This window comes from Podarcis melisellensis (genome assembly GCF_964234715.1).
Source record: "Podarcis melisellensis genome assembly, chromosome: 15".
Lineage (NCBI taxonomy): Eukaryota > Metazoa > Chordata > Lepidosauria > Squamata > Lacertidae > Podarcis > Podarcis melisellensis.
Genome location: NC_138532.1, coordinates 3,541,255 through 3,557,800, shown reverse-complemented (window position 1 = coordinate 3,557,800; position 16,546 = coordinate 3,541,255). Strand labels below are relative to the sequence as shown.

General features: G+C 44.9%; 1 protein-coding gene across 2 annotated transcripts in view; it reads right to left on the bottom strand.

Moving 5' to 3' along the window:
* Nucleotides 1-5,977: 5,977 nt before the first annotated feature.
* DOCK5 (dedicator of cytokinesis 5) overlaps nucleotides 5,978-16,546 on the bottom strand; it is a 133,720-nt gene continuing 123,151 nt past the window's right edge. The window contains exons 47-52 of one of the 2 annotated variants that reach the window (XM_081890800.1): nucleotides 15,948-16,085; nucleotides 14,475-14,641; nucleotides 13,285-13,462; nucleotides 11,056-11,194; nucleotides 10,094-10,197; nucleotides 5,978-8,280 (exon numbers count right to left, since the gene is read on the bottom strand). In XM_081890800.1, the coding sequence (XP_081746926.1) occupies nucleotides 8,179-8,280; nucleotides 10,094-10,197; nucleotides 11,056-11,194; nucleotides 13,285-13,462; nucleotides 14,475-14,641; nucleotides 15,948-16,085 (828 nt within the window). In that variant the 3' untranslated portion in view covers nucleotides 5,978-8,178. Of the gene's footprint in view, nucleotides 8,281-10,093; nucleotides 10,198-10,748; nucleotides 10,932-11,055; nucleotides 11,195-13,284; nucleotides 13,463-14,474; nucleotides 14,642-15,947; nucleotides 16,086-16,546 lie in introns of those variants that run through there. The other variant, XM_081890801.1, reaches the window with a different exon arrangement.

The following is a 16,546-nucleotide window of genomic DNA, read 5'->3' as shown; positions in this document are numbered from 1 at the left end:
AGTCTGCACAGTGAACTTAAAAAAAAGCATTTTTACTGTAATACAAATAATGCAATTCAATAATCATGTAACAAGATAGGTAAACCTCAAAACAATGAAATAAAGGAAAACAGAGGAGGTAAAAGAAAGAAAAAGCACAGACAAGTTGACAAATAACCTAAAGGTTGGTCAAGGGACGGAGGGATATCTGGAGGAGCAGAATGCAACACTGCATTTTGAGTTTGTTGCTGAATAGAGTCTTTCCAAAGGTTCATACAAGAAGATGAAAGAAGCTGTTTCTCTATGGCATCATGGATGAGAGAAAGAAGAAACAAGCGGCAGCAAAAGCTTTGGCACAGTCTGTAGAAAGCTGGATGGTGTGAGTCTGTTTCTCAAGCAAAGTTGTGTACCAAAAGTGCCTATTAGCCCTCAAGAGTAAAGTCTGAGGCCAACAGCCCATTACTCCTACTGTAAATACAAGGTGTTTGTGGTAAGGGAGCCTAAGGGCACACTGGGTGCTTGCAAGTCTTATAAAATCTAGAAAACAAATAAGGTATCAACAGAGTGCTGGGCTATGATCTGGGAGAGCAGGGTTCAAATCCCCGGTCAGCCATGAAGTTCCCTGGGTGACTTTGGGCAAGTCACTGCCTCTCGGCCAAACCTACCTCACAGGGTTAATTGTGGGGATTAAATGTGCGTGTGTACACCGCATGTATGCCACCTTGAACCCCTTGGAAGAAAAGGTGGTAAAGAAATGAATTCAGTATAACCATTATAATGTGAGGCAGGGACTGCCTTATCTTTTAATATCTGTAGAGTGTTTAAAAATGATGTGTGTTGCCAGGCTACCTAGCCTAGTAATGAGAGCAAGGAGCAGACAATAGGCTCTTTAAGCAGAAACAAGATAAGCACAATAAGCAATAAGCAAAATAAGCAGTCTAATGTCTATATTCCATAGTCACTAATAAGTGGCACTTAAGATACAAGATCAAAAGGATATTAGGGACATAACAGCGAAGGTGAAGTTCATGGTTCATCTCATTTGCTGCGGAGCCCCTGAGAGAGGCAGATTCTTCGCTCAGTTGACAGGACCGACACTGACATTGACCAGTAGGACTTAGTGTGAAGACTCAGAAAACTGCTGTTGCCCAGCCCTTATATAGGGGCTTGTAAGCATTATCTAATAGCCAGTGTGCTCATTAAGTTCTGTCTTATCTCTGCAGTTGGCAGTGTGTCCATCCTCCCTCTATTCCCAGCGATGAATCAAAGTTAATTGTCAGTTCCATCTTGGCTGGGCCAAGAGGGACATGTCCACTAGTTGACTCCTCTTCTCAGTTTGGCTCTCTAGACCTTCTGATGGGTGCCAAGTCTTAATTATTTTGACAGATGCAAGGTGTTAATCATACTGACAGATATATAGCTTTGATTATATTGACATATTTATGGCTGCAGCTAGCTCATTATAACTGCTCATTGTAAGTTATATATAACAAAGCTGTGTTGAAACCAGGAAGAAACAGCCATATCTGGCCTGGCAATGCAGGTGATAGCTTTACTATTCATGATGATCTGAACATTTTTATAAGTTGCTTAAAAGAAAAGCAGTTGTAAACTTATTGTGTCACACAGGCACGTCCGACTGAAGGAGAGAATGGGCCAAAGACTTAGATCTACAGAAGAGTCTTCACCAAGAAAAGATGAAACCACCAGATCTGTGGGTTTCACTCTGTTGCAGAACATGCAGAAGTATCAAAGTGGGGTCTTGGGAGTGGGGGAAAGCACACCTACCAACATTCATGGAGCCACTGCATTGCTGAAGCACCAATTAAAAATAAAAATAAAAACTTAATTGCTTGACAATAGCCTCATATGTCACATTGTTTCACGCTGATAGGATGCAAAAAGAAAAGTGTGTTTTTGCTGGTTGGATTACTTTAACTACTGTAGCTTCCAAAAAAGCTAGATTTTCTGGGAGGAAACAATCCTAAATAGACTTTTGCAAACATACATAAAACTATTCACTTTCCTTTTGTGTCTTATTGCTGTTTTGATCTAAGAGCCACACTCAGCAATGGGTGAGTGTTCAGGGTGAGCGTATCTTCTCAGATTAAACACAACAAGCCAACCATATCTGATAGAACTTGGTTGCCAAAACCTCTCGCCATCCTACTCATCCTCCTCTGACTTGCAAGTGATTCTGGTAATAATAATCTGGCATAAAAAGGAAGACACAGCAACCCATGCAGAAGTAAAAGGGGTGCTGGTAGGCCATTTATATTGTGTGTGGGAACAGTAGATGGGGCAGGGAGGAGTCTGCTAAGAAGCAGAGGGTGCTTCCAGATAACCTGTTTATTGGGCACTCATACTTATTTTTTGTAGGGAAATTAGACAACTTTGGCTATTTATTGAGCATTCTGATTTGTTGACAGTGAGGTGAGATGAAGCCAAAGCAGGTGTTCTCTTTCTCCCTTTCTCCTGGTCTCTTTATAGGAAAATGTTTTGCAGAGGCAGGTTTGTTGCACATAACCTCACAATCAGCAATAATTATGGAGCCTGAATTTGCCAGTACGTGATTGAATCCCATCCTTAAAAAGTAACAGTCTGGAAGCTGCCAGAGACCGTTGCAGCTTTCAGACATATAAGGATGCAATTTCTTCTGGAAAAATATATTATTTTCAAAATTGATGTGGAAAACTAATAACCTGCCCTGGGCTTGGGGATACTTGGGGGGGGGGCGAATCTACCTGCTAATGAGACATAGAATGGGATAGAATTCAGTGGAATGGGATAAAATGGCATAGAATTCAGTGGAGTTCCAGCTTTGTTCCATCTAAGAACAACATTGTTCCACCTTTCTTTTTACCTTCTGGAGGTCAGCAAGACCATTTTGCATGGATGTCGGGGCTGATTTGCCTGGCTGACTTTCCTCTCTTGCCTTTGGCATGCACTGCAAAGGGGGTGAAAGGACCAGGTGAAAAGCAGTGCACTGATTTCACCTGTGATTGCTTCCGCCTCCAAATGAATTCTGGAGCATGCCCCCTGGCAGAGGACTGGCTCCACATGTCTATGCTTCCCACCATCCAAGAAAAAGTACAAAGGAAAGAGAGGCAACACTTCAACATATAGATAATCATGGTTTTCTCTTTTAATATTTTCATTTACAGTTATAAAAATAAATAAGGCAGGTCAGTCTGGTGCAATAATTCCTGTACTGAAAATAAAGTTTTAACTTAACAATACTTCAACAGGTGTGATGATGTGGGGCGTGGTGGGTGGGCAAACAAAAATGGGAACGGCATTTAGCAGTCATTAACAAATCTTTGGGTGTACCCTTTGCACTATAAAACATCTCTCAAAGGAAGTCCTCTCAACTCAAGTTGGCCTTCATACACACTGCTTAAATGGCATAACAGTTTGCTGGTGTACATGTAACCGTGCAGAGAGAGAGAAACCACCTTTAGCAATAACATGATCATTCTGCAGTGTGGAATGCAAGATGTGTCACCTGCTGCTTTCCCAAAGATTCCTTCCGCTGCGTTAACACAGCAAAACCTAACTCACAGAAGATAATAAAACAGAGCCAACTCTGGCGTGCCCAAAACTCCAAGGGCATCCCTGGAGAGCACTGCCTATTTATTGATACCTTGCACTTATTCCACGATGGGCCTGGAGTACATTAGGTTCCCAGGTGGTCTTCAATTCAGACCCAAACTTGATGCATCATCTTCAGAGCACAAGCCCTGCTTTATTCTTTTCATCATGCTCTATATCGCACATGAGAGGCTAGTCAGAAGGCAGGGCTGCGGTGAAACTGATGCAGGTGATGCATCAACACTGTTTTCTTTAGTTTGCGTTTCTTTTTAGAGGGACGGAGATAGAGTGAATTGGTTCAATGGAGAAATGGTTTAATGGGTTCTTTGTTTTTAATGCTCTTAAAAACAAAGGAGCTATGTGGTTCCTAAAAGAGGAGAGAAGGAAAACAGGCACAACGGATAAAATATTCCAAGTAAGTTCATGAGAATGCAAGAGAAGAGGCCTGCATCTTTGAGGCTGGGCTAGTTTGATAAGGACATGTTTTGTGTGCTGAAGACCCCAAATTCAATTCCCAGCATATCCAGTTAAGGTGGTGAGGGGGACACACACACCCTGCTTTGATCCCTGGAGAGCCACTGTTGTTGCAGGCAAATACTGAGCTACAAAGACCAATGGACTGACTCGGTATAATGCAGTTTTGTGTGTGAAATGTTACAGTTTGGGATTAAGTATAGAATCCTGGGGCTGAAAAAGATGCAGACTAAAAGTTGCCACAGAGGACAAACCTTAAACCATGCAAGGCAATATTGCACATTTAATGAAATGGAACCTTGCAGACAAAAATTGCTTTTCAAAGCTAGCAGTAAATTTCAGTTGGTGAAGGTGGCTCAGGACTCTGAGCTTTTTCTGCCTTGTCCAGGGAAGACTGGAAGACAGCAGTCAATAGGATCCAGGTTTCCAGTTCAAGAAGTATATATATCTAGGCACATTAACACAGAGCTGGCGCCATCTGTCATGCACCCTAAAAGGGGAGTGAAATATGGCCAGGATGTCCCCAGGAAGATGCACCAAGCTTTCCCCGTGGGGCTGGGGAGGGGGGCTCTTAAGACACTTCCATGTAACCAGCACAGCTGGAGCCTTATGCAGTGTGCCTTTGAAAACATCCAACACTTGCTTTGTGATGAGAATCTGCTATGAACCCTCCCATCCCCCAGCCAGCGTATGCAATCTGTTTCCTGGAGGCACCTGGGCAGTAAAAGGAAGGCAGCCTTTATCTAAAGTCAGACAGAAGTTGGAGAAATTCACTGGGAAAAGATTAGATGTGGCAAGCTCAGTCAGTAAGAAGAAGAAGATGCAAAAAGATTGCCACCTTATGGCCTTGGAAGGGTAACAGCTTTGCAGAATACACCAGCTGCATTTGCACCTGATGTGAGAAGCAGCCTGCTTCTACTTTAGGCACAGTAAAAAGAAAAGATCCAGTTATGCAAATGGATGCAGGTGCCCAATTTGCATATCAGGCATAAATCTTAATCTGGTGACTGAAAAGAGAATCAAGACTTTATACCTGGTCAAACCTCAAGTTCAGTTGGACAATTGGTCCATCTGGCCTTTGGCATCATCTATCCTGATTAACAGCTGAGTCTCAAGCAGCAATTCTTTCAGTCACCTTCCAAATGTATTTTTTAAAAAGCTGAAGAGATACTGTGGAGAAAACCTGGGACCTCATGCTTGCAAGGTATGTGCTGCGCCACTGAGCTATGGCTCCTTTGCCCGGTTGCTGCGGCTCTTAAAAGAGGGAAGCTCCTTGGAGCAAAGGCAGAATGAAGGCTACATCTTTAAAAATGGAAAAATCATTATGTATAACCCTAAAGTCCCCACCTCAGCTGTGTAGCCACTCTTCCCAGGGTGGATACATGTGACTTGAGCCACTGAGGCTGAAGCAAATGCAAAGTGGCTTTTTGTGTTTGTGGGGAGAGATGCTGAACACAGGGCACCAAGTTAGTCTTTAGAAGCAGAGCATCTTAACTAACTGCTTCTGGTTTCTTGAACACACAAGACAAAACTTAGGAATGAAAACTGATGCTGTAAGCACACAAGCACACGCCACTCCTTCCCAATTTGGATCCAGAACCAATCATCAAGCTTTTAGTGTCTGGAGTGACATCTGACAGTTCCAATTTGTTAATTACATGGATGTGCCCCCTGATCAATGAAGGGCACGCATCTGTGGTCTTCTATCACAGACATTTTGAATTCTTACTCTTCCCTTAATTATTTTATACAATCTCTGCTTTGAAGGGCAAAGGGCAATCTTGGGCTTGACCATCTGAGAAAGCCTTATGTCATATTCCTAGAAGTGGGAACTACACAGAGATCAATGCAACCAAACGATTAGGAGATCAGATTAAGGCTGCCCAAATGCACATAAAATAGAAAATGACCATTTTCACCCTTAAAGCTAAAGTGGACGAACATTAAAACTTTATTTGGACTTTCAATTACTTCACACAATTAGAACTGCACAAGGGAGAAGAGAAGGGGGCTGATGACTGACCCTTCCCCCTCCAACCTGCCCCACGCTCACCCCAGTCAGTGCAAGGAGACCTGCGCCAGCAGCGGGAAGAGGACTTATCCTCACTGCCGTCTTCAGAACTTCCCTTTGGTTCTCTCCCCTGGAGAAGACAAGGAGCAACAAGCTGCAAGCCATCTAGCCAGGTGAGAGGACCTCTTCCCTCCAAACTGATTTTGCTGAGGCTCCTTGGAATGAAAGAAGACCTGCATAAGCAGGTAGGACTTTATTGTTAATTTTCTTTTTGCTCTGTACTTACTTGTTTACATCAACATTATTTCTTTTGTAATATTGAATTTATTCTGTGTTTGCTAAATTTATGTTTTTTGCCCTATTTTAATTTATTGAGGTTTTGTAAACAGACTTCTCTCCTTCAACCCAATGCTTTGTTCCTGAACGTTTATTGCAAGCCACTTTGGGCAAAGCTCACTGTGGAAATGGAGCATGCAGATAAACTCAATCAATCAATCAATCAATCAATCAATCAACCTCCACGTATTGGAAGAGCCTTCAGTGGAGAACCTGCTATATCCTGTTTAATTTAGGATCTTGCTTGTCATGAATGGTCACCCTCCAGCACAGGATGTGAAAGAGAGAAGTGGTGTTAGCCAGCACCTACTCAACTCACCCTCTTGTAATTCTAGTTGCCTGGGGGAACGGAAAGTCTGAATATGACTGAATATGACTAATCCAACAATTTGGATTAGTTCTGGAATATATCTGAGTCTCTCTCTCTCTCTTTCTCTCTCTCTCGGGTTAGGCGATGAGCCTCTGGTACAAAACAAGGAAACACAGAAGCATTATTTTACAAAGTCAAAACAAAAAACCCATGAGTGTAAATACATTACAGGCCTAGACATGTGGCTATACATACATTTGCAGCTTAGCAAAGAATTCAATTGCTAACAGGTCTTCATTTACAAATCTTGCTTTGGGAGACCAGGAAGCACCACTGTCCACAATCTGTCCTCTGAATTCTCAAGGATAATTACATCTTCAAGCCAGTCTTAAAGGCAACAAGCTATTCGACAGAGGAACCAAAAAATGTACACCAACAATTTCGGTAAAAGTAAGAAAAGAAGTTGTAGTAGTGTACTTAACCCTGTTTGTGTGCAAAAACTGGATAAGTTAAGACAAAACGAGGAACTGACAGTATGAATGACAGCACTGGCAAAGTCCTGAGAGAAAGAAATACTGAGAATTTCTGCTCTATACCAGAACTGTACACAGTGGAACAAAATGGGTCTCATGGGGATGATGCCCTCTCTTCATCGACAAGAATCTTCTGAATAATATCCATGTACTTGACCAAGTAAAGCATCTAGGAAAGGTCACTTGAACTTGTGGAGCTTGTGTGGAAGACTGCAGCTTGCTCTGTGGGTACACCTGTCTGTTCCAGCATTGTCCTTGCCTGGGTGCAGATGAACTCCTCATGAGAATCCATTGCAGCCTTGATGGACGTCAAAGGACGCCTTCCACGCTACAGTGCTTCCCTCTTGCTTTAAAGAGGATTAGACAAAGTCACGAAAGAGAAGGCTATAAGCGGCTGTGTTCTATCCTCCACTGCTGGAGGCAGCAGGATTCTTAAAACAGGTTGCAGGAAATCTCAGTGGGTGGGGAGAAGATGCTGTTGCACTCAGGCCCTGGCTGTGGGTTTCCCACAGGCAACTGGTTGGCCACTGTGAGAACAGGATGCTTTGGCCTGATACTGCAGGGATCTTCTTATAATCTGTTTAAAGACCAACAATCACCAATAAAGTGCAGAACTCCACAAAGGAAAACAGCTTTAGCACAGCTGCTGCCTTACAGGCATCAGGAGAAGAGGGTTGAAACAGACAGATCATTGGCCGGCTGAACCTGTCAAAGCTCAGGAGCAGGCTGTAGGCCAGCATGTTAATGCTTGGAGCCTTGATGTGCCATTGGGAAAATCAGAAGCTTGGGAATCAAAGAGCAAATCACTGGCATTAAACGGCTTAATTTTGTATGGCTGAAGAGGGTGCAGCTGTTTGTCCGGAAAGAGAAGAAAAACATATACATGAAACAAGACAGCAGACATTTCATTCAAGGGTGGGGTGGGGGGGTCTGGCCTGGAGTTTTCATTGCAGTCCTGGATCTGAAGAAATGACACTGGATTTCCTTGCTTTTGGAGGAGGAGGGGGAGGCCTGACTTCCCGCCTGTTGGGCAAAGGTGGAGCGACCTGTAACCACACAAACACACACACAGATTGGCAAGTAAACAACAAGCAAACCCATTCTCTGTATTGCTTCCCAAGGTTAATAGGACCCTGCTGGATGTCAGGAACTTCTGGATTTGCATGCAGCTGCCCCATGTGGTGAAATCATTGAACTGCAGCCAGCAGCCTTTGGGACTGACTCCATCCACCCAGTCTGGCCACTGGATCCTTCTAGGAAGGAAGAAGGGGGGCCAACTTGAATAAAAAATGGGGGGGCAGATAAGCCCTGCCCCCACATAATCAATCACATGTCAGAGTGCACCTATACCACTTGAATGGCAATGGCCATTAACTTTTTGGGGGGCCCACCCCATCAAATATTTTATGGGGGGGGGGACCTAAGGTACCTCAGAGCCTCTAGGAGCTGGCTGCTATGGCAGGAAAGAATACCAAGGGCTTCCTGTTCCAGCTTCCTGTTCCAACTTGAGCTATGCTAAGATATTTGCCCAAACACACAAAGCGTTAAACTGTGGACACATGTCCCACCCCCAACTGCTCTTCAGTTCTTCACGCAAGCTGAGTTTCAAAAAGAGTTTTGAAGCATGTTCAATCCAACACACTTAGAAAGCTCCCCTCAAACAGGAACCCTGGCTCATCAAGGTTTCCAGTCACAGGGAGAGGTTCCAAGCATGTTCAATTACATGTGCTTTAAAACTCTTTCCAGACTTTGATGTTTATTGTGCACAAGGGTTTCAGGAGCAGCTAGTGCACCAGGGAGCATTGGGAGCTGGAGCTTATGTTCATTACCCTCCCCATTTGATCGTTTGAGGGTTCAGGTAAATGACTATTGTCTGCACCGACCGGCAGCAGCTTTCCAGGGTCTCAGGTCGAGGTTCTTCCTCATTACCTACTATCTCAGGAACTTGTGCTGCTTCAGATATTGTTAGGTTGCATCTCCCACCACACTGTTTGTTGGCATGCAAGGGGGATAAGGCTATCAATGGTTACTAGTCATGAAAGCTATATATTACCTCCAGGATCAGAGGCAGTTTGACTCTGGATACTAGTTGCTGTGGAATGTAAGAGCCCTGCTGGGTTAGACCACAGGCCCCTCTGTCCAGCATCCTCTTCTCCCAGGGGCCAGCTGGATGCCCATATGTGCTGCCTGCAAACAGCTCTCTCCTGACTTATGATTCCCAGCAACTGGTATCCTGAGACATACTGCCTCTGAGGCCAGAGGGAGAACATGTCCTTCACTAATTCGCCCAATCCACTTTTACAGCTGCCCAAGGGGGTGGCTATCACTACTTCTTAAGGGAGCGAATTCTATAGCTGGACTGCACTGTGCAAAGAAGTACTTCCTTTGGCCTGTCCTGAATCTTCCAACATTCAGCTTCACTGGATGTCTAACACTGGATGAAGAAGAGCAGAAGAGGAGGGGTACTGCACGGGTACCCTTGCTGGTGGATTTCCCAGAGGAATCTGGCTGGCCATAGTGAGAACAGAATCCTGGACTAAACTGGCGGGGTGGGGGTGGGGGAGAGACTCAACCCAGGGCTGCAATTTTCAGCAGCAACCCCACATCTTTGCAACATTCAGTGCCCGATGAGAGCAGATATTCCCTAGGCAAATAAGAAAAAGAGAGAACTGTATACTACCATCCCCTTTCTGAGTAGAATATTTCCAGCCACTCTGGTGGTTCCAGGAAATGAGCCAATGGCCTAGCCAAAGACACCTTTTCATGCAGTACCACCCTAAGAAGCCCCTGGGGAAATTTGCACTGCTGCCACTATATCACATAACTCAATCCAAAATATGTCACTTTCCATTTCCTTACCTCTGCGGAGTTCCTTGAGCTGCTGTTGCATTTGGGTGGAGGTGGGGGTGGAGTGCTCTGCAAGTTAAGAGTCGCTAATCCATCTGCCTGCAAAGAAGGAAAGCCTAGAGACAGAGAAAAGAAAAAGGCAGACGGGTTTAAAAAAAGGCAGTGGGCAAAAGACAGGAAACTGCCTTGTGCTTTTACACACACACACACACACACACTTTAGCAGGTGATTCTAGACAGATGTGTCAATTTGGAATCCCACTTGCAATTCCCCAGCCCTAAATGTCTCAGAAGTTTTGTCTGTGCTCGTCAAATGAATTTAAGCGCATGTGAAAAATGCACACCTGGGACAATGGTAAAGGAAATCCAGAATGACACCAGAAATGTCCAGTGGGGGTTCCTTTCTCATTGGACTTCATCCCTCACAGTTTCCTGAACTCTAATGCCTAGTGATGGAATGAGAATGTCATCCAAACTTCAGAAAGAAATTATGAACATCGTCTCAGTATTTGCAGCAGAGGGTAAATTGAATCAAGTCTGGGCTGGCCTTTTGAGTTTATGGTTCATTTTAAGAACCATGGGATTAGGAAGGGCTGGGTGGTCCCTCTTCTATTTAGCTTTGGAAGACCTAGGTTTGCTGGTGAGGGAGGAAGCAGTTTCTGTGGCTAGATAAACATGTTTGAATTTGTGATGGTGAAACCATGCCAAAGTGGTTCCCAGTGTTGAGCAACTTGGCCTGCAGACAGGGATGGGGGACATGTGGCCCTCCATGTGTGGCTGGACTACAACTCCTATAATCTTGGACTACTGGCCATGCTGGCTGGAGCTGATGGGAGATGGAGTCCAACATCTCGGGGGCCACAGGTTCCCCATCTCTGGTACAAAGAGAAGAAATGTGTAAACCCCTTGAGGGGGAAAACTCATTTTACCAACACTCTGCAAAATAAAACACAGATGTGATCTGCACAACGTACTTTGGGTTCTTGGCGTTTTGGGAGTAGTTGGCAGTGGGCTGAGAGGTGTGGCCTGCTGCAGTGATGAGCCCTGAAGTAGCGACAATCTGCTCTCCCCCAGCTGGAGACTCTTTGGCCTTGGTGCTTTTCCTGATGCATTCTGCAGTGGCGGAAACAGACCAAACAAGCAAACAAACAAAAATTGTTGAAGGTGCTGGTGGCGACACTATGGGCATCATGATGTTAGCTACTCCCTGTCAGGAAGGCTTTGCAATGGTCTAGGAAGGCTCAGTGCACCAAAACGGGCTACTGAGGGGCAATATATCTTCAATAGGCTAAGGATTTGCAGCCTATTAATCAGGGATGGGGAAACCTTTTTAGCCCAAAGTCCACATTCCCTCTGGGCAATGTGTCATTGGTGGGTGAGGTTCAGTGTCTAAAAGTTGGTGTGGCAACTTATTTAAATTTTTACATTTGTAGGGTAGACTACAGTCTACACCAGTGTTTCTCAAATGTGGGCCTCCAGTTTTTGTTGGACAACAACTCCCATCATTCCTAGCTAGGAGAACCAATGGTCATGAATGACAAGTTTGAGAAACACTGGTCTAGACATATTGAAGTGAGAGGTTTCTATACCCACCTCTTTCCATCCTCTACCCAAGTAAGCAAGAAGGACTATCATAGTTCAAGGACACATTCCCATCAGGCAAATGCACTTGAGTGGGACACAGACAGGCCTGGTGAAGGAGTGGGGGTGATCTGGGGAGAGTCCTAAGGGCCAGACAGAAATGCCCCCACACCTGAAGTTGCCCACCTGCCATCCTACAGTATATTCACAGTAGACAGTAACAGGTCTTCAGAACATTCAAAGCCAGGCAACTGAGGAACTAGGAACAATGGAGCTATGGTCCTATAGATGTTTTTGGACTCCAACTCCCAGAGGCCCCAGCCAGCTTGACTAATGATCAGGGATGATGAGAGTTGTAGTCTGGCATCATCTGGAAGGGCCACAGGTCCTCCATCCTTGGACTGCACCAAAGGGGAGAAACACAGAGAAACCACAACTGAGAAATTCAGTCTATCTCTATTTGCTGTCCGGATGACTGAAGATCCAGTGCAAATACCTGTGGTGCAAATTAGGTTTCCATGATCATCCAGTTAGTGATTGTATCCACAGAAGTCTTGCCTGGGAGTTCAGTACATGCGATCAACCTCGTGAGAGGCAGGAAATGTTCACTGCTACGCCCCATGCCTCCACAACACTATTAATGCATTTGGGAAGAGGTCTTCAGCATGGCAGCCTGCCAACCAACAGGTTCTTCCTGTGAGTTGACAGTCTGAGTGCTCAGGGTTCCAAGCTTACACTGGGCAAATGACTTGCAATCCAGCAGGGTTCCCCACTATAAATACACCCCCCCCCCAAAGTGCAGACAACACTGGAGAGGTTCTGGCTCAGAGTGACACTTTTCAGCATCCCATGCTGTTAAACATGGAGTAAAGGCAAAGTTACAGAGTATGACTTTTAAAAAAGTTTACATGGTTTTTCTTTTAACTCGGTGATATGACAGAGAGCAGCTCTGCATGCTGCAGGAAGTAAGGAGTGGGTGTTTTCCATGGGTTACACATAAATGGGCAAAACTATATACCTCTAAGTGGGTACCACTTGTGCAGCTTCCCATATGGAAGATGTGAAATTTCATCTTAATCTCAGAAGCTGGAAAGGCAGAGGTGTGATTCATTTCCACCTGCCTTTTGGGCACTTCCTGGGACACCCAAAAGCTACAGCCGGAGAGCTGGATTCTGGTTGGGATTTGCACATCAGAGAGAAGGATGCTAACTTGTCCATCTCCCTGATGTACCAGAGTTCTGTGTGCAGAGATTTTTATTACTGTGCTTTTGTATGGAAGAACATTCAAGCATGCAAATTTCCCATCTGCAGGCTAACGTGGTATAGTGCAATGTTAGTGAGAACTGAGCCTGAGTTAAGACTGCTGAAATTGTAATGGCGCTGCCTGATACTTAAGAGTGGTATCTGAGCAGAGATCATGGTAATGTAATTTGCAGCCGTGTGCTCAGAGTGGCCAACACAATGTAACCAAATGGAAAGCCTTCCTTAATGTGATCATCAAATCTTCCACAATCTGAGCCTCTCCCGGTTTTTAACCATGACATAAGCAGCATGCACAGCTAACAGAAAATGACAGAAGCTCCCAGGGGGAATTTCATCATAATTATCACTCATTTATTTACCATGTTGGAAGTCAGCTCAGCCTCTGGCTCCTTCTCTGCAATGACCTGAGATTTGCTGAGGCTCCAGTCCTTCCGCCTGAATTTATTAGTCCGGTTCTCACCATCATCCTTGGCCGGGAGCTCCTCCATCCTAGAGGATGTCAAATTCCTCCTTTCCACCAGTGGTTCAAGAATAGATCTGTAGCCCATATAGGAAAAACAAGCACAGATTATCCCATCTCCTCTTGTCAGCCTGAGAAAACATCACAACTGTCCCCTGGAGACATGAAGCACTGGTAGTTTTGCCCTCCTACAGCCTAGATGGCAGATTTGCCAAAGTTCCTTTCAAGGACAGAGGCTGTCCTTGCAACCACTTACAGCAAAAGTTGCTAATGTGGTGCCCATGAGTTTAATGGGACCCTTGAGGTCTTCCCCTGGTGCCCATCAACTATCTGACTCCCCGCCAATTCAATGCACTCTTTGTCACGAGGTGGCGAGAGGAAGGCAGCCCTGTTTAGGGAAGTTTTTAATATTTGTTGTTTTATTGTATTTTTAACTTTTTGTTGGAAGCTGCCCAAGGTGGCTAGAGAAACTCAGCCAGATGGGCGGGGTATAAATAATAAATAATAATTAATATTTCTCTATTTCTCCCTCTTAAAATATAGAACTGACAGACAAAGTTTGGAAGGGTGTAGATCTTCCCTGCTTCCTTTTCCTTTGCTTTTCAATGCTCTAATTCTGTTGAATCCTACTTTAATGAAGATCCCTTGGGAAAGCGAATTGTGTGTGCGCACACTATATTCCTGTCTCTCGGGGGGCTGATCCTGGGGAAGGGGTGAAAGAAGTGACCAGAGAGGTGGTACCCATGGTAGTCCTAGAAAATCCAAATTTGCCCATGAGCCTAAACTTGTTGGTGAACCCTGATTTAGTGTACTAAACAGCATCTCAAGTGTTCTTCTGTCAAAAGATCGGCGAACACTTATTTTATCCTCTTATGAGGTGGTTTCCTGGTCATCTTAGAGACCTTTTAGAGTTTCTTCCTTGAGGATAATAATAAATATATTACTAAATAGGTGAGTAAATATCTCACAATTGTTTATTCCAAGCTGGTGATTAATAAAAAATTACAATTCTGAAGCTGTTAATTTTGTATTTTATCTATTGACCCTAATAAATACTAGATTGGATTGATTTTCTACCAGTTCACTCACCCATCTGATCCTGGTCTGGAGGAAGTACTGTCTGATGAGGTAGAGGATGTTGATCCCACAGAGGAAGTCACAGAGGTAACCGAGAGCCTCCTCAAAGTGGAGGACATGATGTAGGGCAAAACCACTGACCCAGACCTGCTCTGCTTTCTCTCGGTCAGCGAAGAAGGCTGTGGTTGGAATATAAAGAGGAAAAGTGCTAACTGGGCTTTGGAAAGGAGGGAGGAAGGTGTCCTCCTGGCTCAGTGCCCTAAATCCACCTCTGTTGGAATAGCAAGTCAAGTCCTAAGCACAGGAGAGAACTTAATTGCTCTTTTTGTGCTGACTCCACTTGGGGCTAACTGGTATGAAAAGAGCTTTTAAACATTCTGCCTTGCTTGCCAGGCAAGACCTGCTCAGGCCGACTCTGGAATGCTCTTGTGGGAAAACCATCGACTTTCTGCAAGACTCTGTGCAAGCGCCTTGAGCCTTAGCTGCCCTGTGCTCCTGTAGGAGGAAGGGTGGACTATAAACATGGTAAGCAGCTCTGCTTGAAAGGTCCATGGGGCCTCCTATTCCTTGACTGTCATTTGGTCACAGCTATTCCTTAGGCTGCCTCAGGGGGAGAGATGAGAAGCAGGGCCCTTCCACCAGCATGACTGAAAGACCAGCTCAATCAAGCACTTCCTGTCCCTGAACTATTTTCATTCCAGCTGGTTATTATAAGAACAACTATTTGACTTTTCAACATTGATGTCTGAGTTTGGTTTTTTCCTTTTCCCTCTCTGGCCCTTTCCCCTTGTGTTTCATGTCTTTTAGACAGAAAGCCTGCAGGCATGGGGTTGTCTTATTTTGACTGGTTGTGTGTTACCAGCCCTGCAAGCCTTTTCTGGCTAGAGCAGTGTTTCCCAACCTTGAATCTCCAGCTGTTTTCGGACTACAGTTTCCATCACCCCTAATCACTGGTCCTGCTAGCTAGGGATTATGGGAGTTGTAGTTCAAAAACAGCTGGAGCCCCAAGGTTGGGAAACACTGAGCTAGAGAATGGGGTGCAAATTTTCTAAAAATAAATAGTTAATAAAAATAATAAAGAAATAAAATAATCCTGTTTGGAATAACAGTGGTACCTCAGGTTACAGACGCTTCAGGTTACAGACTCCGCTAACCCAGAAATAGTACCTCAGGTTAAGAACTTTGCTTCAGGATGAGAACAGAAATCGGCGGCGGCGGCGCAGCAGCAGCAGCAGGAGGCTCCATTGGCTAAAGCAGTGCTTCAGGTTAAGAACAGACCTCCGGAACGAATTAAGTTCTTAACCTGAGATACCACTGTCCAGCTTATTTGCACATCCCTCCTGAGCTATCTGGCTGAAGGCCTTTCAGCTGCACTTTTCTATAACTAAATTAAACATAAACTGGTAGCTAGGCACTGGGATTGTGACTGCTTTCCAGGCAGACAGGTTTAAAGGTTGCCTTAATAAAACAGGATGCAACAGTTACCAGAGTTATCACACCATAGAGCTTCTCCACTTTCTCCCTCAGCTCCTTGAAGCAGGAGGTCAGTCTGTCATGAAGAGGCTTCAGCTGTTCTGTCAGCTTCTTCCCATGAATCCGAATCCCTTCAGCCAGCAAAGGCATCTGAAAGAGGGAACCAAACACATTGGATGCCCACATTTTGATGTCAGGAAGGCCACTCTCATTTCTCAGCCCATACCGAGCCAGCCCATTAGCATTTCTAGCCCAGTATTGTCTACTCTGACACTGTCTGAAACTTTGGAGAACCCCTACCAGTCAGTCCTGACCTGGGGTGAAGAACCTTTTTCTTATAAAGGGCCACTGATCTCCAGGGAGGACTGCGGAGCTTTCCCTCTCTTTGTGCCCCCACATCCCTTCTTTTTATCTTACATGCACACACTTGCGCAAAGCAGAGGAGGAAGAGATTCCATGAAGGCCCAGATAACAAGTATGTAGGAGAACCAAATTTTGCTTAAAAGGGTAAAGGGACCCCTGACCATTAGGTCCAGTCGTGACCGACTCTGGGGTTGCGCCGCTCATCTCGCTTTAGTGGCCAAGGGAGCCAGCGTTTGTCCACAGACAGC